General features: G+C 57.3%; 1 protein-coding gene across 1 annotated transcript in view; it reads right to left on the bottom strand.

Moving 5' to 3' along the window:
* Positions 1-6,965: 6,965 nt before the first annotated feature.
* The window catches only part of SHANK2 (SH3 and multiple ankyrin repeat domains 2), a 408,406-nt gene continuing 397,356 nt past the window's right edge, over positions 6,966-18,015 (bottom strand). The window contains exon 26 of the mRNA XM_025046286.1: positions 6,966-10,884. Within this exon, the coding sequence (XP_024902054.1) occupies positions 10,323-10,884 (562 nt within the window). The 3' untranslated portion in view covers positions 6,966-10,322. The remainder of the gene's footprint in view (positions 10,885-18,015) is intronic.

Raw genomic sequence — 18,015 nt, 5'->3', positions numbered from 1 at the left:
GCACCTGGGGCTGGTTGAAAATGCAGTCTTGGTCCCCCTAACCTGTCCCCAGGGACCTAGGCTACACTTGTGAGTGTGACATAGAGCTTAGCTCCTTCCAGGCTCAGGCTGAACCCCGCAAAGAGGGGGAGACCTCGGAAGTCTCCGGGGATGCTGGGGATGTGAACGGCGCAGCCATCGCAGAAAAGTGCCGGCCCCTCAGCAAGTCGGGCGGGGAGCTGTGTGGGACCCAGCAATTCTGCCCCTTCTGGGGGCTGCAGCCCGGGGACCCGGAAGATGGCCAGTTGGGCAGACACCCGCACATCCACATGCACAGCGGCACCACTCTACGTGGAGGTGAGGGTGGACAGCACCCAGGTGTCCATCGACTAAGAAACAAAACACGACCTCCCCGTATCAGTGAATATTATTCGGCCATGAAGGGGATGCAGCGCTGGTCCCCAGAGGCCCCTTCAAAACGTGATGCTAAGTGAAAGGAACCAGGCCCTAAAGGCTGCACACTATAGGATTCTATTTACATGAAATGCTCGGAATAGGCAAATCCATACAGACAAAGTAGATCAGTGGTTGCCTGGGGCTGGGGACACTGGGGAAATGGGGAGTGACTGTTACTGGGACAGGATTTCTGTCTGGGGTGGTGGAACTAATGTAGGGAGGAGGCAAGAGAATTAAAATTGTTAACCGAACCACATTCAGAGACTGCAACGAGCTGATCGGCCCTGCGGCCAGGCCAGGAGGACGCCTGCAGAACATGGGAAGATTTCTGCCGGATAACTAACAACCCATACCCCACACCTGTGAAGGGGGACCAGGGACCAAGAGTCCTTCCCTGTGGCTGGGACCTTGGGGGATCTAAGGATTCAAGGCTGGGCACTGCCAGCAGGCCTTTCTCTCTCCGCAGTCTTACCTTGTCGTGCTGCGTACCCCTCCCCTCCCCCACTGGATGCCCGCATCAGAGGGAATGCGATCTCGGGAACGACATAGAAGCTGAACTCCCTCGTCGCTCAGGGGCCCTCCTGGTGCCTTTCCTCTGTCTCCCTCTCACTGTCCCTCCCGCTCTCTGCCTCCGAGAGGAGACCGCACGCTGTCTGTGGAGCGTCACCCCTGTTCTGACCAGCTTTCCATTGCGCGCCAACTTTGGCGTGCGTGTCGAATTCTTTCCACGCTCCGCCACAGGCCCCTCTTCCCGCGGCGCAGGTCTCCCTGTCCCTTGGGGAAATCTGTCCTGTCCTGTGTCAGAACGAGATAGTGATGATGGCTGTACAACATCGTGAATGAATTCAATGCCACTGGGCTGTGTACTTTCAAATGCTCAGTGAGGACACTCTACCCAGACACTCTTGGGACTGCATCTATCACTTACGCACCCATTCTCCACCTTCTACCTTTTAACAGCCCCGATTTTGTTCCTGGCGGCCCTGTGCCAAGCTCCCTGCTCCCTTTGCCAGCCTTCCTTGCTTCTACGGATGGCTGCGGACACCACTGTTTCTGGGGAAGCACTGGCTTCCCTAAAGTGGGGATCAGACACAGCTGATGTGCCTTCTCTTCTTCCTGCCTTGAAAGAGAATGTGATGTGTGGAGTGGCAGCAGCCTTTTGTTGCTGTGAGGCTGATGAGTTTGAGGGAAAGCCTGAGAGAATCTCAGACCTGATAATGTTGAGCTGTCAGACCAAAGCCAGGGACCCCTCCTCCCCCCGACCTAGTACCCTGTCCTTCACCCACTGTTCCACCACATACTTATTCGAGAACATTCTATTCTAGGTGCTGGGGCGGTGAACAAGGCAGACAAAATCCCTGCCCTCCTGGAGCTTACATTTTTGTGTCGTATGAAAAGAAAAAAGCACCATTTGTTTGAGCCGCTTTTAAATGGGGTTTCCGTTATTTACAGCCAGACATTGTCAATTGAAACAACTATGAGTTAAGTTGATCTGCTTAAGTTGATCTGGATAAGAGTGGAAACGTTCCCAGCTGCGTTGTGGCCCTGCCCTCACAGCTAACGAGCCCCTGAGCTGGGATGTGGCATTTGTTTTGTAAGCCTGGACCCCAGACTCTTTTTCTCACACAGTCTTATTGGTGTCCCTGCCACCTGTCTGCACAGAAGCTGCCCCCGTGTCAGTCCCTGGGGCTGAGGTCAGTACGGCAACAGCACAGGGGTGATCTAAGGCGATGCTGTAATAGGGAAACTGGGAATTCCCTTTACGTCCAATTAAAAGAGGCCCATCAAAGAAATTACGGTGTTCCCGCTCTGTGGGAAGCCACGCCACCATCACCAGGAAGAGCTGGGGTCACTGTAACCGCTGGACGAAGGCCCGGGGCGTAAAGGAAAGCGAAGAAAGCAGAGACAGAGCAGGTGCATTATGATTCCAGCCAAGGTAAGAGAAGACGGGTGATGAGTGAGTGACGCTGGCGTTACGCAGGCCTCGCTGCTGAGAGGCCGTGGGCAGGACTGCGGGTAATTCTCTCCTCTGCTGCTCAATGTGCAGCTAAAGTGGTTCTGAGGCTATGGAATGTCACACGACAACCCTATTAGGCGAGTGGACCTCAAACGTGTACTTCCCAATGGGAAAGAGGGGTCCCTTCGCGGCCCAGGTCCCAAGACAGAGGGGTCTAAAGAAGTATCAGCGTCTTCAGGCCTAGGGAGCCCACCGCCCCGGGACGGACAGCTGTGGAACGGGACTGGGGACAGATCCCGAGCGGACACGGGCTCGTGGAGCCCGCTCCCCACGGCCCACAGGGCCAGATTCAAGCCGAGACCATGGCTCCCACAAGGAAAGGGACCCAGGGAAGAGCGCTCACCATTTCTCTGATGGCCAGTTTCCCAGGTGCACCTGTGGCCGTGGCCTCCGCCCAGCGACGCCCATTGCACCCACGGATGAGCCATAGCTCCAGGTGGGCAGTTGCCTAGGCCATGGCCCGCCTCCTAGTCCTAGGGATTGGCCCAAACCTGCCCGGCTCTTCCAGCTGGGCCAATCACAGCTCAGCCCTCCTTTTGCCAGGCATGATTGGTCTGCGTGGGGCACGTGACCAGCGGCCCAGCGTCCTCCGCGTGGGCTCCAGGCCGAGCGGCCGCGTGCAGTTGGCTTTGTCGCCGAGGTGCCCTCGGGGGGGTGAAGCCGCCGGAGTAGCGCCGCGGGCAGTGGGGACACGTGAGCGGGGTGAGTGCTGCTGTACATGCGGCGGGCCGGGAGGCTGAGCAGGCGCCATGACGAGGACTCTGGGCGGAGGAGCAGGCGGAGGGGGGGCCTGAGGTGCGGACGAGCGACTGGTGGTCGGGGCGGGGGCCTCGGGCGTCGCCGCTGTGGCGACGTGGCGGACCCGCGCCGCACGCTGTGACCGGCCCTGCGCTTGCGGCCCCTTCCGTCCTGCAAAGACCCACCACAGCCGCAGCCGGCCCTGCGGCGCTGCGCGGGGAGCCGGACGGGGTGGGGGCTGCCGTGGGGTGTGGGGGAGGCACCCGGCGTCGGTGGCCGCCTCGGGCCCGAAGGAGCGCGTCGGGAGGATTCCGGGGAGCTCGGAGCCCCGGGAACAAGTGTCACGGAGCGCTGGGAGGGACGGGCCAGGGCAGCCCCGCCCCTCGGCGAGGACGCATTCTGCGCGACGATTGATTCGTGCCGGCCTCCTCGACACCGCATCTGGTTCCTCCGAGCCTCAGTTTCCTCATCGGTGAAGGGGGTCAGTCACCTCTGTGATACTTACCTCCTGGGATTCCTGTGAGACTTAAAGCGATGTCACGTCACACGCCTCTCCGCGTGGGGACTTTTACAACTATCGGGGCTTGCTCCGTGACAGCCTGGGACCCCGAGGCCCCAGGTTCCCTGACTCTGGTGGAGGGACATAAGGTAACCCTGAGATCTCCCTTTTCACAGCGGCAGGTGGGTTCGCTGGGAGGCGACCTGCCTGGCCCCGCCTCCTGCACCAGTGACGGGAGCCGAGCAGGAGGAGGTGTGGCCTTGAGCTGGGGTTAGATGCTGACACTCGCAGTGTTTTTGGCGGCACGCGATGGGGGCTTTTCTTTCCTACAGATGGACTTTGCCTTGGAAGCGCTACAGCAGGCCTTGCTTTTACACTCACGGTGGACCCTGGCACGACTTGGTTCGCTCATCTGTAAATGGGGCTCTTCGTTTCTACTTCATGGGACTGTTTGACACTTGCTGCAGTGCTCTGAGTGGCACCTGGCGTGAGATTTGCCGTTATTCCCTGCCTGTACTGCACCTGGGACCACGCACAGCCATCCTAGACCCCTGCCTTGTGCCATGGCCACGTCCCTGGAGCTTTGGGGCTGTGATCTCCTCCCGCTCTCTGGATTCTGGGGCTTGAAGAACACACTTAAGTCTAAGTCCTTTGGCAAGGGAGACAAGGAGTGGGCCGTGGCAGGATGGCTTGACGTCCAGGAGCACCCGTAGAGGTGTGCTGGCCACCAGAGGCAGGTGCGTGATCAGTGTGTCCACACTGAGTCCTGCACAGAAGACCGCCAGCCATTTCCCTGACCTGCATCTCGCACGGGGCCTGGGCCTCGGCTGCCCGTCAGTCTTGCCCATAGGCTGTGTTCAGTGCTCCAGCTCACCCCTCTGACTCTTGGACATGTACGTCTTCCCAGCAGAGGAATGGGGGCCCCCAAGAAGCCCTGGCCATCTCTCCCAAAGCACCCCTTTCAGAGTCTCAGATTACTGGCAGCATTTGTTGCCTGAATCAAAGTCCGGATATCCAGTTGATGCGGGACTGGCAAATGGAAGCACCGACGATAATCTCGTGAGGTCGGCGGGCTCCCTTGCTCCCTGGAGATGTGTCTAGCAGAAGAGCCCAAAGCCATGCCAGCAGATCCAGCACGTGGTCTCTGCCCTACCGCTGGGAGTGTCAGCCGCCTGCTTGCTGAGGCGTTCCAACAAGAGGGGGCTGTTGACCTGAGCGAACCGCCCTAGACTTTCACTAGTGCTGATTGTCCCGGTCCCACAGGCAGAACGGCAGTTCCTAACACACTTCCTACACTACAGACTCAGCCGAGAGGCCACAGGCTGCTCAGGGAAGCTTGACAGTACACTCAGTAAATGGAGCAGGACAGTGTTGAGGTGAGAGTTAGATGACGTATTTCTGGGATCATTTTTTCCTTAAAGACTACGTATTGCCACTTTTTAGCTTACGAAAAATGGAAGTAGTTCTTCAGAGATGAGTGGCCCGAGTCACTGAAAAGAAATATTTTGGCTATTTTTAACAAAATGTGAAAATGATGGATATTCCCTACTTCAGTCAGCATTACCAACAAGTACCACTGGGGGGCGACGCAACACAAGGGGAAGTGGGTCTGAAAGCCCAGGACTCCTGGCCGAGATGTCCTTTCTCACTCCCATGGAAATTCTCAAAGACGTTTTGTATTGTAACTAAGTGAAAATACTGCAAGTGATAAGTACAGAGCACTTTGATGGAAAATTAATGGATAACACAATCTTATTTCAATTTTCTTTTTATTTTTTAAATGACTGTGTATATTTCACAGTCGTATGATGAGAAAGGCTCCAGAATCATGTCTAGGTCTTCTCAACATTTCATTTTTCGAATCGTTGTTGATTTTACGTTCTGCATTGATATGGGCTTCTCAGTTCAGAAAACAAGGCACTATAACTATATTATCAGCTACATTAATACAGTGAAGATATATTTATCCTTTCATTAAATATACAGCATTTGAATACAATATGGTTTTATGCAGATCAGGTTCAAAACACCCAAGGCACACACTTTATTTTTTTCCGTTTTTTTTTTTTGTTTCTGTATTTATTTGAAGGCTCATATTAAAGTTTCAGAATCGCTATAGACAAGAGTAGAAGCGATGGACAGTGATTGTTGTAATTTTAAACATAAGACGGTAAAGGCCGTGAAATGTGGAAACATGTTACAGGACCAACCAAAGCACAAAATCACCGATACAGCGTGGATTGAACCTTGAAGCGATAGCTCTGCCGAAGCGTGAGAAACAAGTTTGGAATGACCCGGTTCCCCACGCGCAGCTGCTGTGCTCGCCCAGCCGCTGGGAGTCTCACCCGCTTCGTGTGCACGTGGCTGTCTACAAACACGGAAAGACGGTCCAGCTCACCACTTACTAAAACGCCTCCAAGTAAAAGTCTTCCAAGATATATATTTTTTTCTTAACAAGACAAACGGATACATTTATCTAGAAGTCTGGAGGGAAACCCTTGAGGCGAGGTTGGGGGGCGGTCAGGATCTGGGAGAAACCACTGGCCCATGAGGCAGAAGGACTGGAGGGAGGGACAGAAGGTGCGAGCATTGGGATTTTTCATGAACGCAGAAACACTGGCCGCTGTTCAGATGGAGAATGTGCCAAACTGTTCAGGAAGAAACTGTTCAGGAGCTAATGACAAGTTTCCACTGATGAGACCAAAGGAGAGGTTCCGTGTGAGCGTAAGACACACTTCCCCACAGCAGGAGGGACCGCTGTGTCCCCCGGCTCAGCTCTTGGCCAGGAGACACACGTGCTCTTGCCCCAAGCCTCAGCGCGGGTGCCCACCGAGGCCGTTAGCTTTATGGCAACCAGAGAGGCTGCCCACTTCCGCAGCCCTCGTGGCCGGGCCGCCAGAAGACAAGCAGCGGATGTGGGGGAGACCTTACTCTGGGCAGAGGGAGCCCAACCTGGCAACCGCTTCGTGACACCCCTACATCCACCCCAAACAAAAGCCAAGCCTCAGCCGCCCTGACAGCAGCGTTCACAGACGTCTGTGTGGACATCCGCATGGCTGTGAAATCTGCACACGGAGAATCCATGAAGGAGGTGGAAACCAGGTAAATCAGCTCCGTGAGGGGAGATTCTTTTCTCTGATCAAAGAGATTACTGGCCAGTTTTACAGAGGTAAAGTGGCTGCGATGTTCCAGGGACCTACGTTAGATGGCAAGTTTGGCAACATTTCGTTTGTTTAATTCAGACAGTTATCACTGTGTGCAATCAGGACCACAACCTTAGTGCAATAGTCGATTTATTTTTTTACAGTAGTTTTGGTTGCCATACAAGAGATCTAAGGATTTGGAGGAAGTGCAAATTACAGGAGCTTGTTTTTTTTTGTTTTTGTCGTTTTTAATAAAGTCTAAAAAGAAGAAAAGCACAAAAGTAACAGTAACATAGATAATGCGAACACGTTACACAAACTATAGTGTGAAACATTTGTTTCTAAAAAAAAAAACTCAATGGGAAAAAAATCAATATTTGTGGCCCACACAAAAAAAAGTCCTTGCCAGATCATCTGGGTAATGCTTGCTTGCTCAATAACTCAGGAAAGGAAAAAAAAATCACCATTTTATTAACTAAAGTACCACAGATAATTCACTTCGTGATATGTAAAGTTCGGCAAATCAACAGTCACATCGAGTCATTTTTATATTATCTGAATTAACTTAAAATGTGCACAGACACCCTGGAGAAGGTATCTTGGCAGGTGTACATAATTTACATCTTGTGAGATTTTGGTTTCGTTTACACAATGTTACAGAAACTAGGCATGTAAATGCAATTTATTTAAATTACAGTATATAACAAAAGTTGATCTTAAAACCTGGAATAGTATTAACATGATCTTTATGTGAGCAGTTTAGGGTTTGCTCCACCACTAAAGAGTGTCCTGGAATAGGGCCTGGTCCTAATGGGTCCCGAGGGACGGACAGTGGGCAATGATTTGAATGAGGGACTATTGCTTTCTGTAGCAAACTCATCAAAGGGAGCGAGAGACTGGTTCATCTTGGCAATGTGTGTTTATTTCACTGGTCGGTGCAGGTTCTGACGGGTTCTGTTACTTTGCTAGAATGAGACAGTGGAAAAATAAAGGATTTCATCAGCTCTTTCGTCTTGCAGTCTGTTTGCTTCTGGTGAGTTGCACGGGGCCTTGAAGTCTCAGACAGTGACTAGCCAGCTCTCCCCGACTGGCTACCAGAGTGCAGCAAACTTACAGCCACCCACTTGCGAGTGGTCACAGCCTGCCCGTGGTTTCCTTTACTCCCCTCCTACCTGGTGTCCTGCCTGGCACTGAGCGCAGACACCATGATACCAACACGAGGCAAAGGGAGAACGAGCTGCGGCGAAGTAGACGGACGGGGTCTGCAGTTACCCAAATGGAAGACAGAAACCACCGCTCCTGCGTTTTCTGAGCCGTCGGGCAGCCTCAGCAGGCTCCCTGTGCTGCCTCGGCTTGAACTTTCTCTCGCGTGAAAGTCATTCATTCGTCTCTCGATGGAAAAATGGAAAGTGCACAGAGGTACAGCGCCTTAATATTCAGTTGATTTCAAGTTGGATCGGGTCAAAGATAAAGATGGACCCGCAAAAGGTTTTGGAACAGAGGAAGGTCCAAAACTTGGTTTCCAATTCAGGGGCCTGTGGCTAGAAGGTGTGTGCGTGTGTGCGTGTGTGTGCGTGCGTGCGTGTGTGTTTTTTGAGAAACTGCTGCATTGAGAGTTATAACCACTTTTGAAGAAATAACTGTCCTTCGATGATGAAGTTCTAGCAAAGATAGAAAATATAACACAGCTCTGCTGGTTCAGACGCATCCAGATAAGGTGGATTTAAAAAGGTCATACTTTCATAATATTCCACAGAAATAGTATTATTAAATCACAAAAGTTGTTTTTCTTTAACTTTCCAGCACTGAAGTGGCACGAAGGCTGCCTAGTAGACCAGCCACTTTTTTTCCCCTTAAAATATTGTGCTTATAAACTATCTGTACAACTATTTAAACTTGCAGTAAAGAAAGATTTTAAATCACTAAATTTTACGTGTTCATTCTAGAGCCGTTCCAGACCTAATCAGACACTCGATTGTGAGCATAAAGGAAAACAAAAAAGAAAAAAACCATGTTTTTATAATTAGAGATGGGCTAGGCTAGTTCTGAAATCATAACAAAAGCTCAAACCTGACATTCGCTTTCCTTCCAGGTGCGAGAACGTGCTGGAAGCCTGACTGGATGTGTCACGGCCTGAGTGCAGCTGGCGACCTCCCTTGGAAATTAGAGGTATTCTCATGGGTGGGGGACTCCAGGGACAAGAATGGGGCCCGGCTCAAGAACGCCAGGCCGGAGAGGCGAGACCGGCAGGCCAGGTGGCCGCCCCGCCGTCTTCCCAACTAACCGCTTCGCCCTCAGCCTGCAGCCCACCTTCCGTCGTCAAGCCCGGGTCCTGCCATTCCCGCTGGTTCTCCCAAACCCCCGCTGACCGCTAAGACAAGCTGGGGGGGCTCCTGGACACTCAGAGAGAAAGGGGAAGACCCCCGAAGTCCCATCTTCCTGGCCTCAGAGAGCAAAAGGCCGTCTCAGCAGCGAGGCTGACTCACCCTTATCTGGGCTCGGGATGGAGGTCTCTGCACCCCACCCAGCTCCCGGCGACAGACCAGCGCCCCCCAGCAGCAGCAGCACATGTCCACCACCGCCCTGTGTCCTGTCCGTGTCGAAGTAGACGCTCACCTGCTTTGATCTCTGCAGAAGTCGACACCCTTTCAGTGAAAACAAAAACCTGCCCGGTGGCGGGCCCTGCCGCAGCCGCAGCCCCGGCCCCGGCCCCGCACGCCTGTAGACCCCGCGGCCACGTCGCCCCTCCTCCTCGGAATCGTGACTTTGTGCTTTGACTAACTCCACGTGACATCTGTTTGGCCACTTTGGAATTACGCTAACAGATTTGCAGAAATAAAGAAAGCTGAGCAAAGCTGGGCACGATCCCGTTCAGACTCCCACCGCCGCCGTCACCCTCCGGCCTAAGGGCCAGGGACCGCGCCGCAGGAGGCGGTGGGGAGAGGCTCTGCGGAAAGAGCTCCTGTACCTTCCGGGCCCAAGAGGGGGCGCCGGACAAACATGTCTGGGGCGTCTCGCCGCAAGCCAAGGGCAGGAAAGAAAGGTGTGAGTGAGCGTCGGGAGGCGTCCGAGGGGGCGCGGGGCCCGGGTGCGAGCTGCCGGCAGCGGCGAGGGAGGCCTCAGGAGGTATCTGGAGTACAGGGGTGTCTGCCCGCGGGAGCCAGACCCCGCGCCACACCGGCGGGCGCCTCTTGGACCCGGCAAAGTGAGGTCACCTGCATGCTGCGAGGCAAGCGTGAATCTTTCCCAGTTAGAAAAACTCCCTCCCCTTGTCCTGGTGGACAGAAACAGCCCAGAAACGACACAGAGAGCTGGGGAGTTTCAAGGCCTCTGCTGAGCCGTGGGCGCACCCGGCGCTCCTCGGAGTGCCAGGGGACGCGCCCACGCCGCGGGCTTGGTGCTCGCAGACCTCGCTTGGCCATCCAGACACTTCAGTGCAAGCCCATCTCTACTTATAACAAGGGGTCTGTAAGGCCGAGGGCAGCCACCCTTATCTGTCCAGCAGCTGTTTCAGAGCCCTTTCTATGTTCATCCTGTGTCCGACTCGAGTCACCCCGAGATCTATGAGGTCCTCCTTCTGAAGGTTTGGTAAGTGGCTGCCGTCGATCTCGTTGTCCATGAAGGTCTCTTTATGCTCACCCAAGTTCAGGCTCTCCAGCCAGTCTGCCACGTCGGGCTTGGTCCACAGGTGGACAGGTTTAGCTGTGAAAGGCTTGGTGGAGCCTGGCTGCTGCAGGATCGAGGGTGACGGCGACCTGCTGCGTCCCGCCGGGCTCAGGCCGAACAGGTCCCCGGAGGGGGGCTGGCTCGGAAGGCCAAAGACGTCGGAGAGGGCGGGGGAAGGGGCGGCGGCGGGGGCGGGGGGCAGCATCTCCTTGCTCATCTCTGTTGGCGAGACCACAGGGCTGGGGGCGCGTCGTGGCCCTGAGGTCCTGCTTTCATAGTCTGGGGGCCGGCTCTGCAGGGTGATGGGCTGGGCGGTCCCAGGGCGAACAGTGAAGGTGACCGTTGTGCTCCTTGTACCTGAGATGGTGCTCACGACCTCTGGGCTTCTGAAACAGCAACGAGAGAGAAAACGGTCAAGCCAGGTCCCGGGGCACGTCGGCAGGATGTAGATGGCCGAGGGAGAGGCGGCAGACACCCACACCACACGAGAGCGTCTGGTGGCGGGTGCGCCGGCAGTGAGCACGTGGTCGGCCATGCCAGGATCGGGCAGGGGGACAGCAGCGGGGGGCAGAGTGTGAGGAGACACCAGACCACACAGGCAGCCCGCCCACCCGCCCCCGGGCTGGGGCGCTGGCGACCGCCTGCGCTGGGCGAGTGTGAGGGGCAGCGAGGTGGCCAGCGAGCACGTGAGGGCTCACTCAAAGACACGAAGACAGGCTCCCCAGTGGGACGTGTCTGGTGACATCACCAGCACTGCTGGAGGAAGTGAGCCCTGGAGAGACCTCCCTCTGAGCTTTTGGCTGGAAAGGACGAGAGCGGGGAAGGGCCCGTTTCAGTGGGCGGAAGTGCCACAGCCGCGTGGGGCAGCCGGTTTGGAGAAACACAAGTTCAGGACGAGGGGTAACGTGCCCAAGTTCGGGCGGCGTCAGGAGGGCCAGCCCCTCGGTGGCACGGTCTGGTGCCGGCTGCGGAGTGAACTGGGTGCAGTCACAGACCCGAGTGCCCCAAGTGCGGTGTGACAGGCTCACGAGTAGGTGCACGGTCTGGACCCGTGATCGGAAAGGAGTGCCATTCTCTGGGTGTGGGTGTCCCTAGGAGTCCCTGTGTCCTTCCTGCCCCGGGCGTGGAGTGGGGACAGACTCAGTTCCTCTGGGAACCTCACCGGTCCCAGGGAGATAGCTTGATGGCTCCCAAGGGAGGTCACCTCTCAATGCCGAGACGGCCCTGGTCATCACAGCCACCTACACGGAGATGGCCTTGAGGTACAGCGCCCTCACAGGCTTTGGCCACAGCCGGCTCCAGCCACATTTGGGACAGCTGCTCCGGGGCCTGTCCCCAGACCGAAGGCATGGCCCTCCTACCACCCGAGGGAACCACGTCGCTGGGGAGATGGCAGGAGCGGAGGGGTGTCTCTTGCCTTTGGGGCTCATGCGTATGCATGTGGACAGACCTGCCCCATTCTGGAAGGAGCCACCCCTTGCTGGCCGTCCTCAGGACCTGGATTTCAGGCGTGAGTGTGAATCGTGGCGCCGCCCAGTGGCAGCGGTGCCGACCGATGTTAGCCTCTGGCTGTCCGTGTCTCTAGTACACACTGGCTTCCTCTCTCTCCTAAGTGAGGGACAGTGGGCAGGATTGTTCTGGAGAGTGGGAGGAGCTGCAGTGTGCTGACCGGCAGCGAGAATGGCTGGCTGCAGCGTCCGAGGGAGAAGGTCAAGGAGACGAGGGGTTGAGAGCGCACGGGAGCGAGCTGGAGGCGGCCTGGCCGCCCGCCCTCGCCTGTCTGGCCTTCGCCGCTGCTAGTTTCCTCTGTCGCTGACACGTGTTTGGGTAAAACCAGCCATCGGTTCCCTAGGTGCTGCTAAGCCTGCGACACTTCCCCCCTCGAGGGCTGTCACTGTTACTTTGAGAAGGGAGCATTCCGCATGAGGAAGCAGCAGCGGATCTATGGGGGGCGGGGGGGCCTGTGTGGGGACTCAAGCTCCGTGGTGTCATCAGGATGAGCGTTTCCGGGGGCGGGGCCAGGGACCGTCCCACTCACGGAGTGCTCATGTGCAGTTTTCTGGAGGGCCGGTGGCCAGGGCGGATTTGTTAGGAATGAGAATCGGCCTGGGACCGGGGAGGGGTGGGGGTGCTGCTGGCTCTCGGTTGCACTAGTTAAACCAGCGGGTGACAGAGGCAGCCCGGGCCGAGACTGCGAGGGCGGCTTCGCTGCAGTTACTCAAAGTCAGGGGACGGGAGCCCAGCCGGGCCCCAGGGAGTCTCATGTAGGGGGCAGGGGCTGCACCCCCTAGGACCTAGACCCAGGTGCGTGAGAGGCAGGTGGGCTGTGGACAGAGCGTGGGTAAGACACCTGCGTTCCAGTGCTCAGGTAGGACCGGAAGACCCCTCCAGTTCCAACGTGGCAAAAGCTGAAGCTGGCAGGGAGAGCCAGGGGCGTCCTTCAGCGTGGCCCGCTCCCTTGCCCTGCCTGCCTCACGGCTGTGCCCCTGTCTGCTGGGGAAGGCTCATCTGTTCCACTCGGCTAAATTAAGCTAAGTCAGTTGAAATAAAATCAGAGTAAGTGTGAAGCCACTCCGTCTGGAGCGGATCTGAGTTGCTGATTAGGGTCAAGGATCTTTGGGGAAGAGAGAGATTTTTGCAAAGTGGGTAAATATCCTACAAGATGACATTTGCTCAGGTGGGGAATGCACTGGCGTCACAGTCTCGTGTGCTTTCTGACGGTGACTTTGCATGGCATCTGTGCCGGAGACCCTGTCAGTGGGGAGTGACCTTGCTGCCCACTGGGCTTTGTGAAGCAGAGGCAAGTTAGCCAGCCAGGGTGACAGCGACTGGTTTAACCCAGCGGCACTTAACAGCGGCACCTCTGGGCCAGAGGACGGGCGTCGGCACCGCCCTCCTTTGCAGACGCTCGGGCATTCCCGGGCGGTCGGGGTCGGGGTCTCTTTTAAGGAAGCGGGGGCGTGTTTGTTGTCAGAAGCTGAGAGAAGGCTCCGCAAACACGGGCGGGCAGCGGGAAGGAGAGACAGCACACCAGAGGTCAAGGGCACTCCTGCAGGCGACACTTACGTCTGTTCAGCACGACCTTCTTCTGTTAACGCCCGTCACGGGAGCGAATGAAAACGACAAAACGGAATGGCTTGAGACAACACTGCGAGTTAGTTAAAACGCACACAGACGCTTGTGTCGTGGATGGAGTGGTGCGGGGACTGGCTGAGGAGCCGTCCACGCTGGTCCCTTCCCGGCCGAGGAGCCGGGGAGGTGGGCAGCCTGCGCCAGGGCCTGACAGAAAACCAGCGTGGCGGTCGCTTTCTTGTTTAGAGCGGGGATGTCACAGCCCTGCCTGCTCCGGTCTGGGACGCGGTGCACGTGCAGAAGCAAGCATCCAGGAGAAAGTTGTTAGGAGCAGACAGCACCCTTGGCGTGGGGGTGGCGCTGCCTGAAGCCCTCCGAGAACCAGCTGGTGCCCTGGCTCCGCAGGGCTGCCCTTTGCCCTCTGCAGCTCAGGAAGGAGGGACCAGCATTCCTGGTCGGGGAGGGTCCCCACCCGTACCAGTGCTTTGCTTCGAGTCCACACCGCCAGATGACAGCCCGACAGCTAACAAGGGGGTCGTCGACCTGGCCATGAGCGTGGGGCCTGCCCACGCCCCTGCTGGGTGTCGTTGTAGAGGTGGACAGCCCAGAGCCTGCGAAGCGAGCGAGGCCTGCGCTGGGCCGGCCCGCCCTGCCCTCCTGCTGGCCGGATCCCCTCAGGCTTAATCACAGTGCTGTTCTCCACCCGATCCTCTGGTTGCCTAGATCATTATGTTGCTAAGCAACCACTGGGTTCCTGGGTGGAACACATGGGAATCTGCCTCCCTGATTTAGAACAGACGCACACGCACCCGCACACACACCCTCTTGGATTACCACTGTCTCTCCTGCCGTTTACATCCAGTCCATGTGGAAGCGTGAGAATTAAAACAGAAATCGAGGGTGGATCGCCGCACTCAGAGACAGGTTGCTCATCAGTAAGAGTTAACGGGCGGGGGCGTTACCATTCACATGGACTTTCTGTCATGGCCACAAATTCAGTTTGGTGCTCAAACAGTGACCGAGTGTGGGCCAGGGGCCGCGTGGCTGGCCTGTTCACTGTGTCCCTCAGGGACCTGGTACAGCGCTCCAAACCCTGACAGCACAAGATTCTGGCCAGCCTGCCCTGTCAGACCTCTGCATTTCAGTCACTGCGGAGGTTCTGTGACGGACCCATCTCGCACATCAGACTGCTTATTTTGAAACTGCTCTCTGAACTTACTCTATCTTTTTGCATCTCCGCAGAAGAGGAGGGGGAGGGCCTCCAAGTCAGCAAATCTGCCCAAGGCCCGCGTGCTGGCGGAGGCCATGCCTCTCCCTTGCTCCGCGCTGCGAGTGTCTAAGCGCTTTCCTGCCCTGCCCTCACATTGCCCACGGGCTCTGAGCACCAGGAGGGGGCCCAGGTCCGACTGCAGCCCCCAGGGCCTGGCCCACAAAGGGCGTCCGTTAAGAGGCTGTTGGGTGAAAGGTGGGTGGATATGAGTCAGCTCCCTTCCCAGATCAGGAAGTCAAGCGCCTGACCAAGGTCACAGAGCCGGGACTGCCGGCCAGTGCAGCTCCTCCTGCTGGAACCTTCACAGCTAAGCGATGGGGAAGGCGCCCAGTCTTCCGGGAGAAGTCCTCACACCGACACTCTTGCTGAACGGCCCGGACGTCCAGCCTGGGCTGTGAGAACGTGAGAGTCAGACTAACTGGCCGTGTCCTGAGCAAAGACAAAATGCTGCAGCTGGACGAGAACGATGCCCTTCACGTACCAGTCTGCGAGGCACTGGGAGCAGATTGCACGGTCCTGCTCATTGTCCACAGTTTCGTTCACTGACGTCACCGGAACGTTTCCATCGCCGCCTGAAGAAATGAAGCCACTGTGGGGCTTGAGGCCACGAAGCGCCAATAAGCAGCTTCTACTGTCGAGTCGGTTTTGAAGTCTGTGCGCTGGGACCCGCTGGGCAGAGATCACTTTTTAACAAATTGATTTGAAGTCCAGGGGCCCTCAGGATCGCACTGCAGAGGGGGCGAAGAGCTGGAGGCAGCGGCAAGGTGAGTGTGCCTCGGAAGGGCAGGCGGAGCCAGAGAGTGTCTCCTGGGAACTGGCTGGGCCCGCAGCTCCGGGGGCCACTGGGACCGGGGCATCCACGGGATGACTCTCCCCTCCCAGCCCCCCTGTGCCTCCGAGATTGTAGGCCAGTCTCAAGTCATCTCGAAGCCCCGAAGAGAGCTGGGTGATCTAGACGGGGTCCTGGGGGATCCAGCCTATGCCACGCTCTCTGGACAGAGCCAAAGGAGGACCCCACACACTAACAGTCACCGTCACCATCACCGCTGTTCCCCGCAACATACAAACGGTGAGAGTGAACGCGCCTTCCCTGTCCACGCACGTACCGTCCACAGGCCCGTCCTGCGGTAACAGTGGTGCCTGGTGTCCTGGGTCACAGCCCTTTTGGTTTGTGTCAAAAGGTATGTGTTAGGCAAGTTGCTGTGTTTTCGTGGGTTCCTGGCTTGTCTCCGGGGCGCGGGCCCCCCAGCCATGTGCCTGGAGCGGCAGCTTGCCTCCCGTCCGGCAGTCCCGTCGGCAGACGCGCTTTCCGGCCTCTGGACCTTCCGCCCCGTGTTCCCCGGGCCTGCGTTTCTGCACCGCGGGCCCCTCCTTGTGTCTCAGGTCTGTTCAGATGTCACTTCTTTAAGGAGTGTCGCTTCCTTCTTGTGCGTGGTCAGCCTCGCTTGTCCTCATTCCTGTGCAGCTCTTGGCACGCTCTTGGGTTTGTCATGTGTCATTTGCTGTCCGTTCCCCCGGAGGATGCAGTGCCCCACGGCAGGAGAGAGCCTGCATGTTTTCTGGTTCAGTGGTGAGTCTCGGGGCTAACTCGGGCCTGCACATCGGCGGCAGCCGTAACTACCCCTCGAGTAAACAACTAGTGACTAATTCTGCCGCCCAGCATCCGGGGCCCAGGTGGATGGGTCTCCTGCATCCCTGGATTGCGTACCCTCTCCTGTTACCGTCTGCCCGCAGGCCGGCCGCGGGGCTCCTGCAGAGCAGCCCCTGAAAGACTCTCGACCTTGGACGCAGGAGGCTGGGCTGTGGAGGCAGGCCCAAGGACTGAGTGTCCAGTGGGCTTCCCAGCTCTGTACCCGGGCATCCTGCCCGCAGCTATGCGACTTTCCAGAAGACAGCGAGTACTCCCACCCGTGCCTGACACCTCCAAGGTCGTGAAAGTCCCATGCAATGTAGGTTGCTGGTCACCCGGCTTTGTAAAGAAACTTCCGCGATTGCTGATAATGCCTGTGCACGTGCCTCCCCTGACGTGCCGCAGCCGACGCCATGGCTATCCTCTTGGCTCCGTGCTTCCCAGGAAAGGGCCAGGCCCGCAGAGCGCCAGGGCCTCTGGCCAGTGGCACCGACTGGGGCACCTGTGGGTTTGCTTTGGGGATCCGCTGAGTGGGAGAACCAGCCAGCTGGTCACAGAGGCTTGCGCTCCGTTCACACCTGGCGCCCTTCACTTGGGTCCAGTGTGACGCTCTCTGCAAGGGTGAGTGCTTCTCGGGAATCAGGCCGGGGCCAAAGCAGCACCTGCGCCGGAAGTGCCGGGCGGGCGGCTCCAGGCCCGGCCCGGGGAGGCGCCTCGAATTGTGCGTGCTGTGAACCGCGGTGGCGTGCGTGTAATCAGACACGTCAGGTCTCGAGTCAGTTTGGGGAACGGCCGTTACCAGCAGGCCGTTTGTGGCGCGTTAACCCGACGTCCCCAGGTCAGCACCATCTCGTCGCTGTCCTCCTCCCGCCGGCTCCAGCAGCAGTGGCCAGTCTCACCTCAGAGCCGTTAGGAGGGAAACCCAAGGGCGCAGGGACGTTCTGAAGGGGACGCTCAGCGGTGGTTTCTGTGAGCAACCCCCAAAACCGTCCCTTTCTCAGGGGATCAGACTTCTCCCTGTGGAAGTGGGGTTCCGCAGTGTTGCTGGTCTGTCGTTCTAAAGAGCGGGGCCGGTTTCCAGTTCTCCCTAGAAAACTGCTTTTCCTCTCCTGTATCCTGTCGTAAAGTTTTTTTTCCCGGTTCATCCTGCCTTTGCCCTGGGCCCTTCACAGCTCTTAATTCTGATACCACCCTGGCAGGTGAGCCAGGCCGAGAGGCTTTGGGCTCCGTCTGCTTTCCGGGTGGGTTAATGCCTAGCCCGGCAACTGTCAACGAGGCAGCGGCCAGCAACGGAGAGGCCTGCCCCCCGGAGAGGGACACAGGTAGTGGGTTGGGGGACAGAAGTGCCCGGGGAGAACTGTGTCGCAGCCTCGGTAGCTCTGCCCAGTGGCCCTGCCCGACTTACCCTGGTCAGTATGCCTCCACGTGGGGCTTCGGCTGGTGGGGCTGTGAGGTCAGAGAGGCCAGGGCAGTTGCGACCTTCCCCTTTGACCTTGGGCCTCCCTCTGGGCGTTGGCCGTGAGCTGGGGAGGGCGGGAAACGGCC

This window comes from Pteropus alecto, unplaced genomic scaffold, assembly GCF_000325575.1.
Source record: "Pteropus alecto unplaced genomic scaffold, ASM32557v1 scaffold43, whole genome shotgun sequence".
Classification (NCBI taxonomy): Eukaryota; Metazoa; Chordata; class Mammalia; order Chiroptera; family Pteropodidae; genus Pteropus; species Pteropus alecto.
The sequence above is the reverse complement of the archived record's forward strand: the minus strand, read 5'-3'. Positions and strand labels throughout refer to the sequence as shown.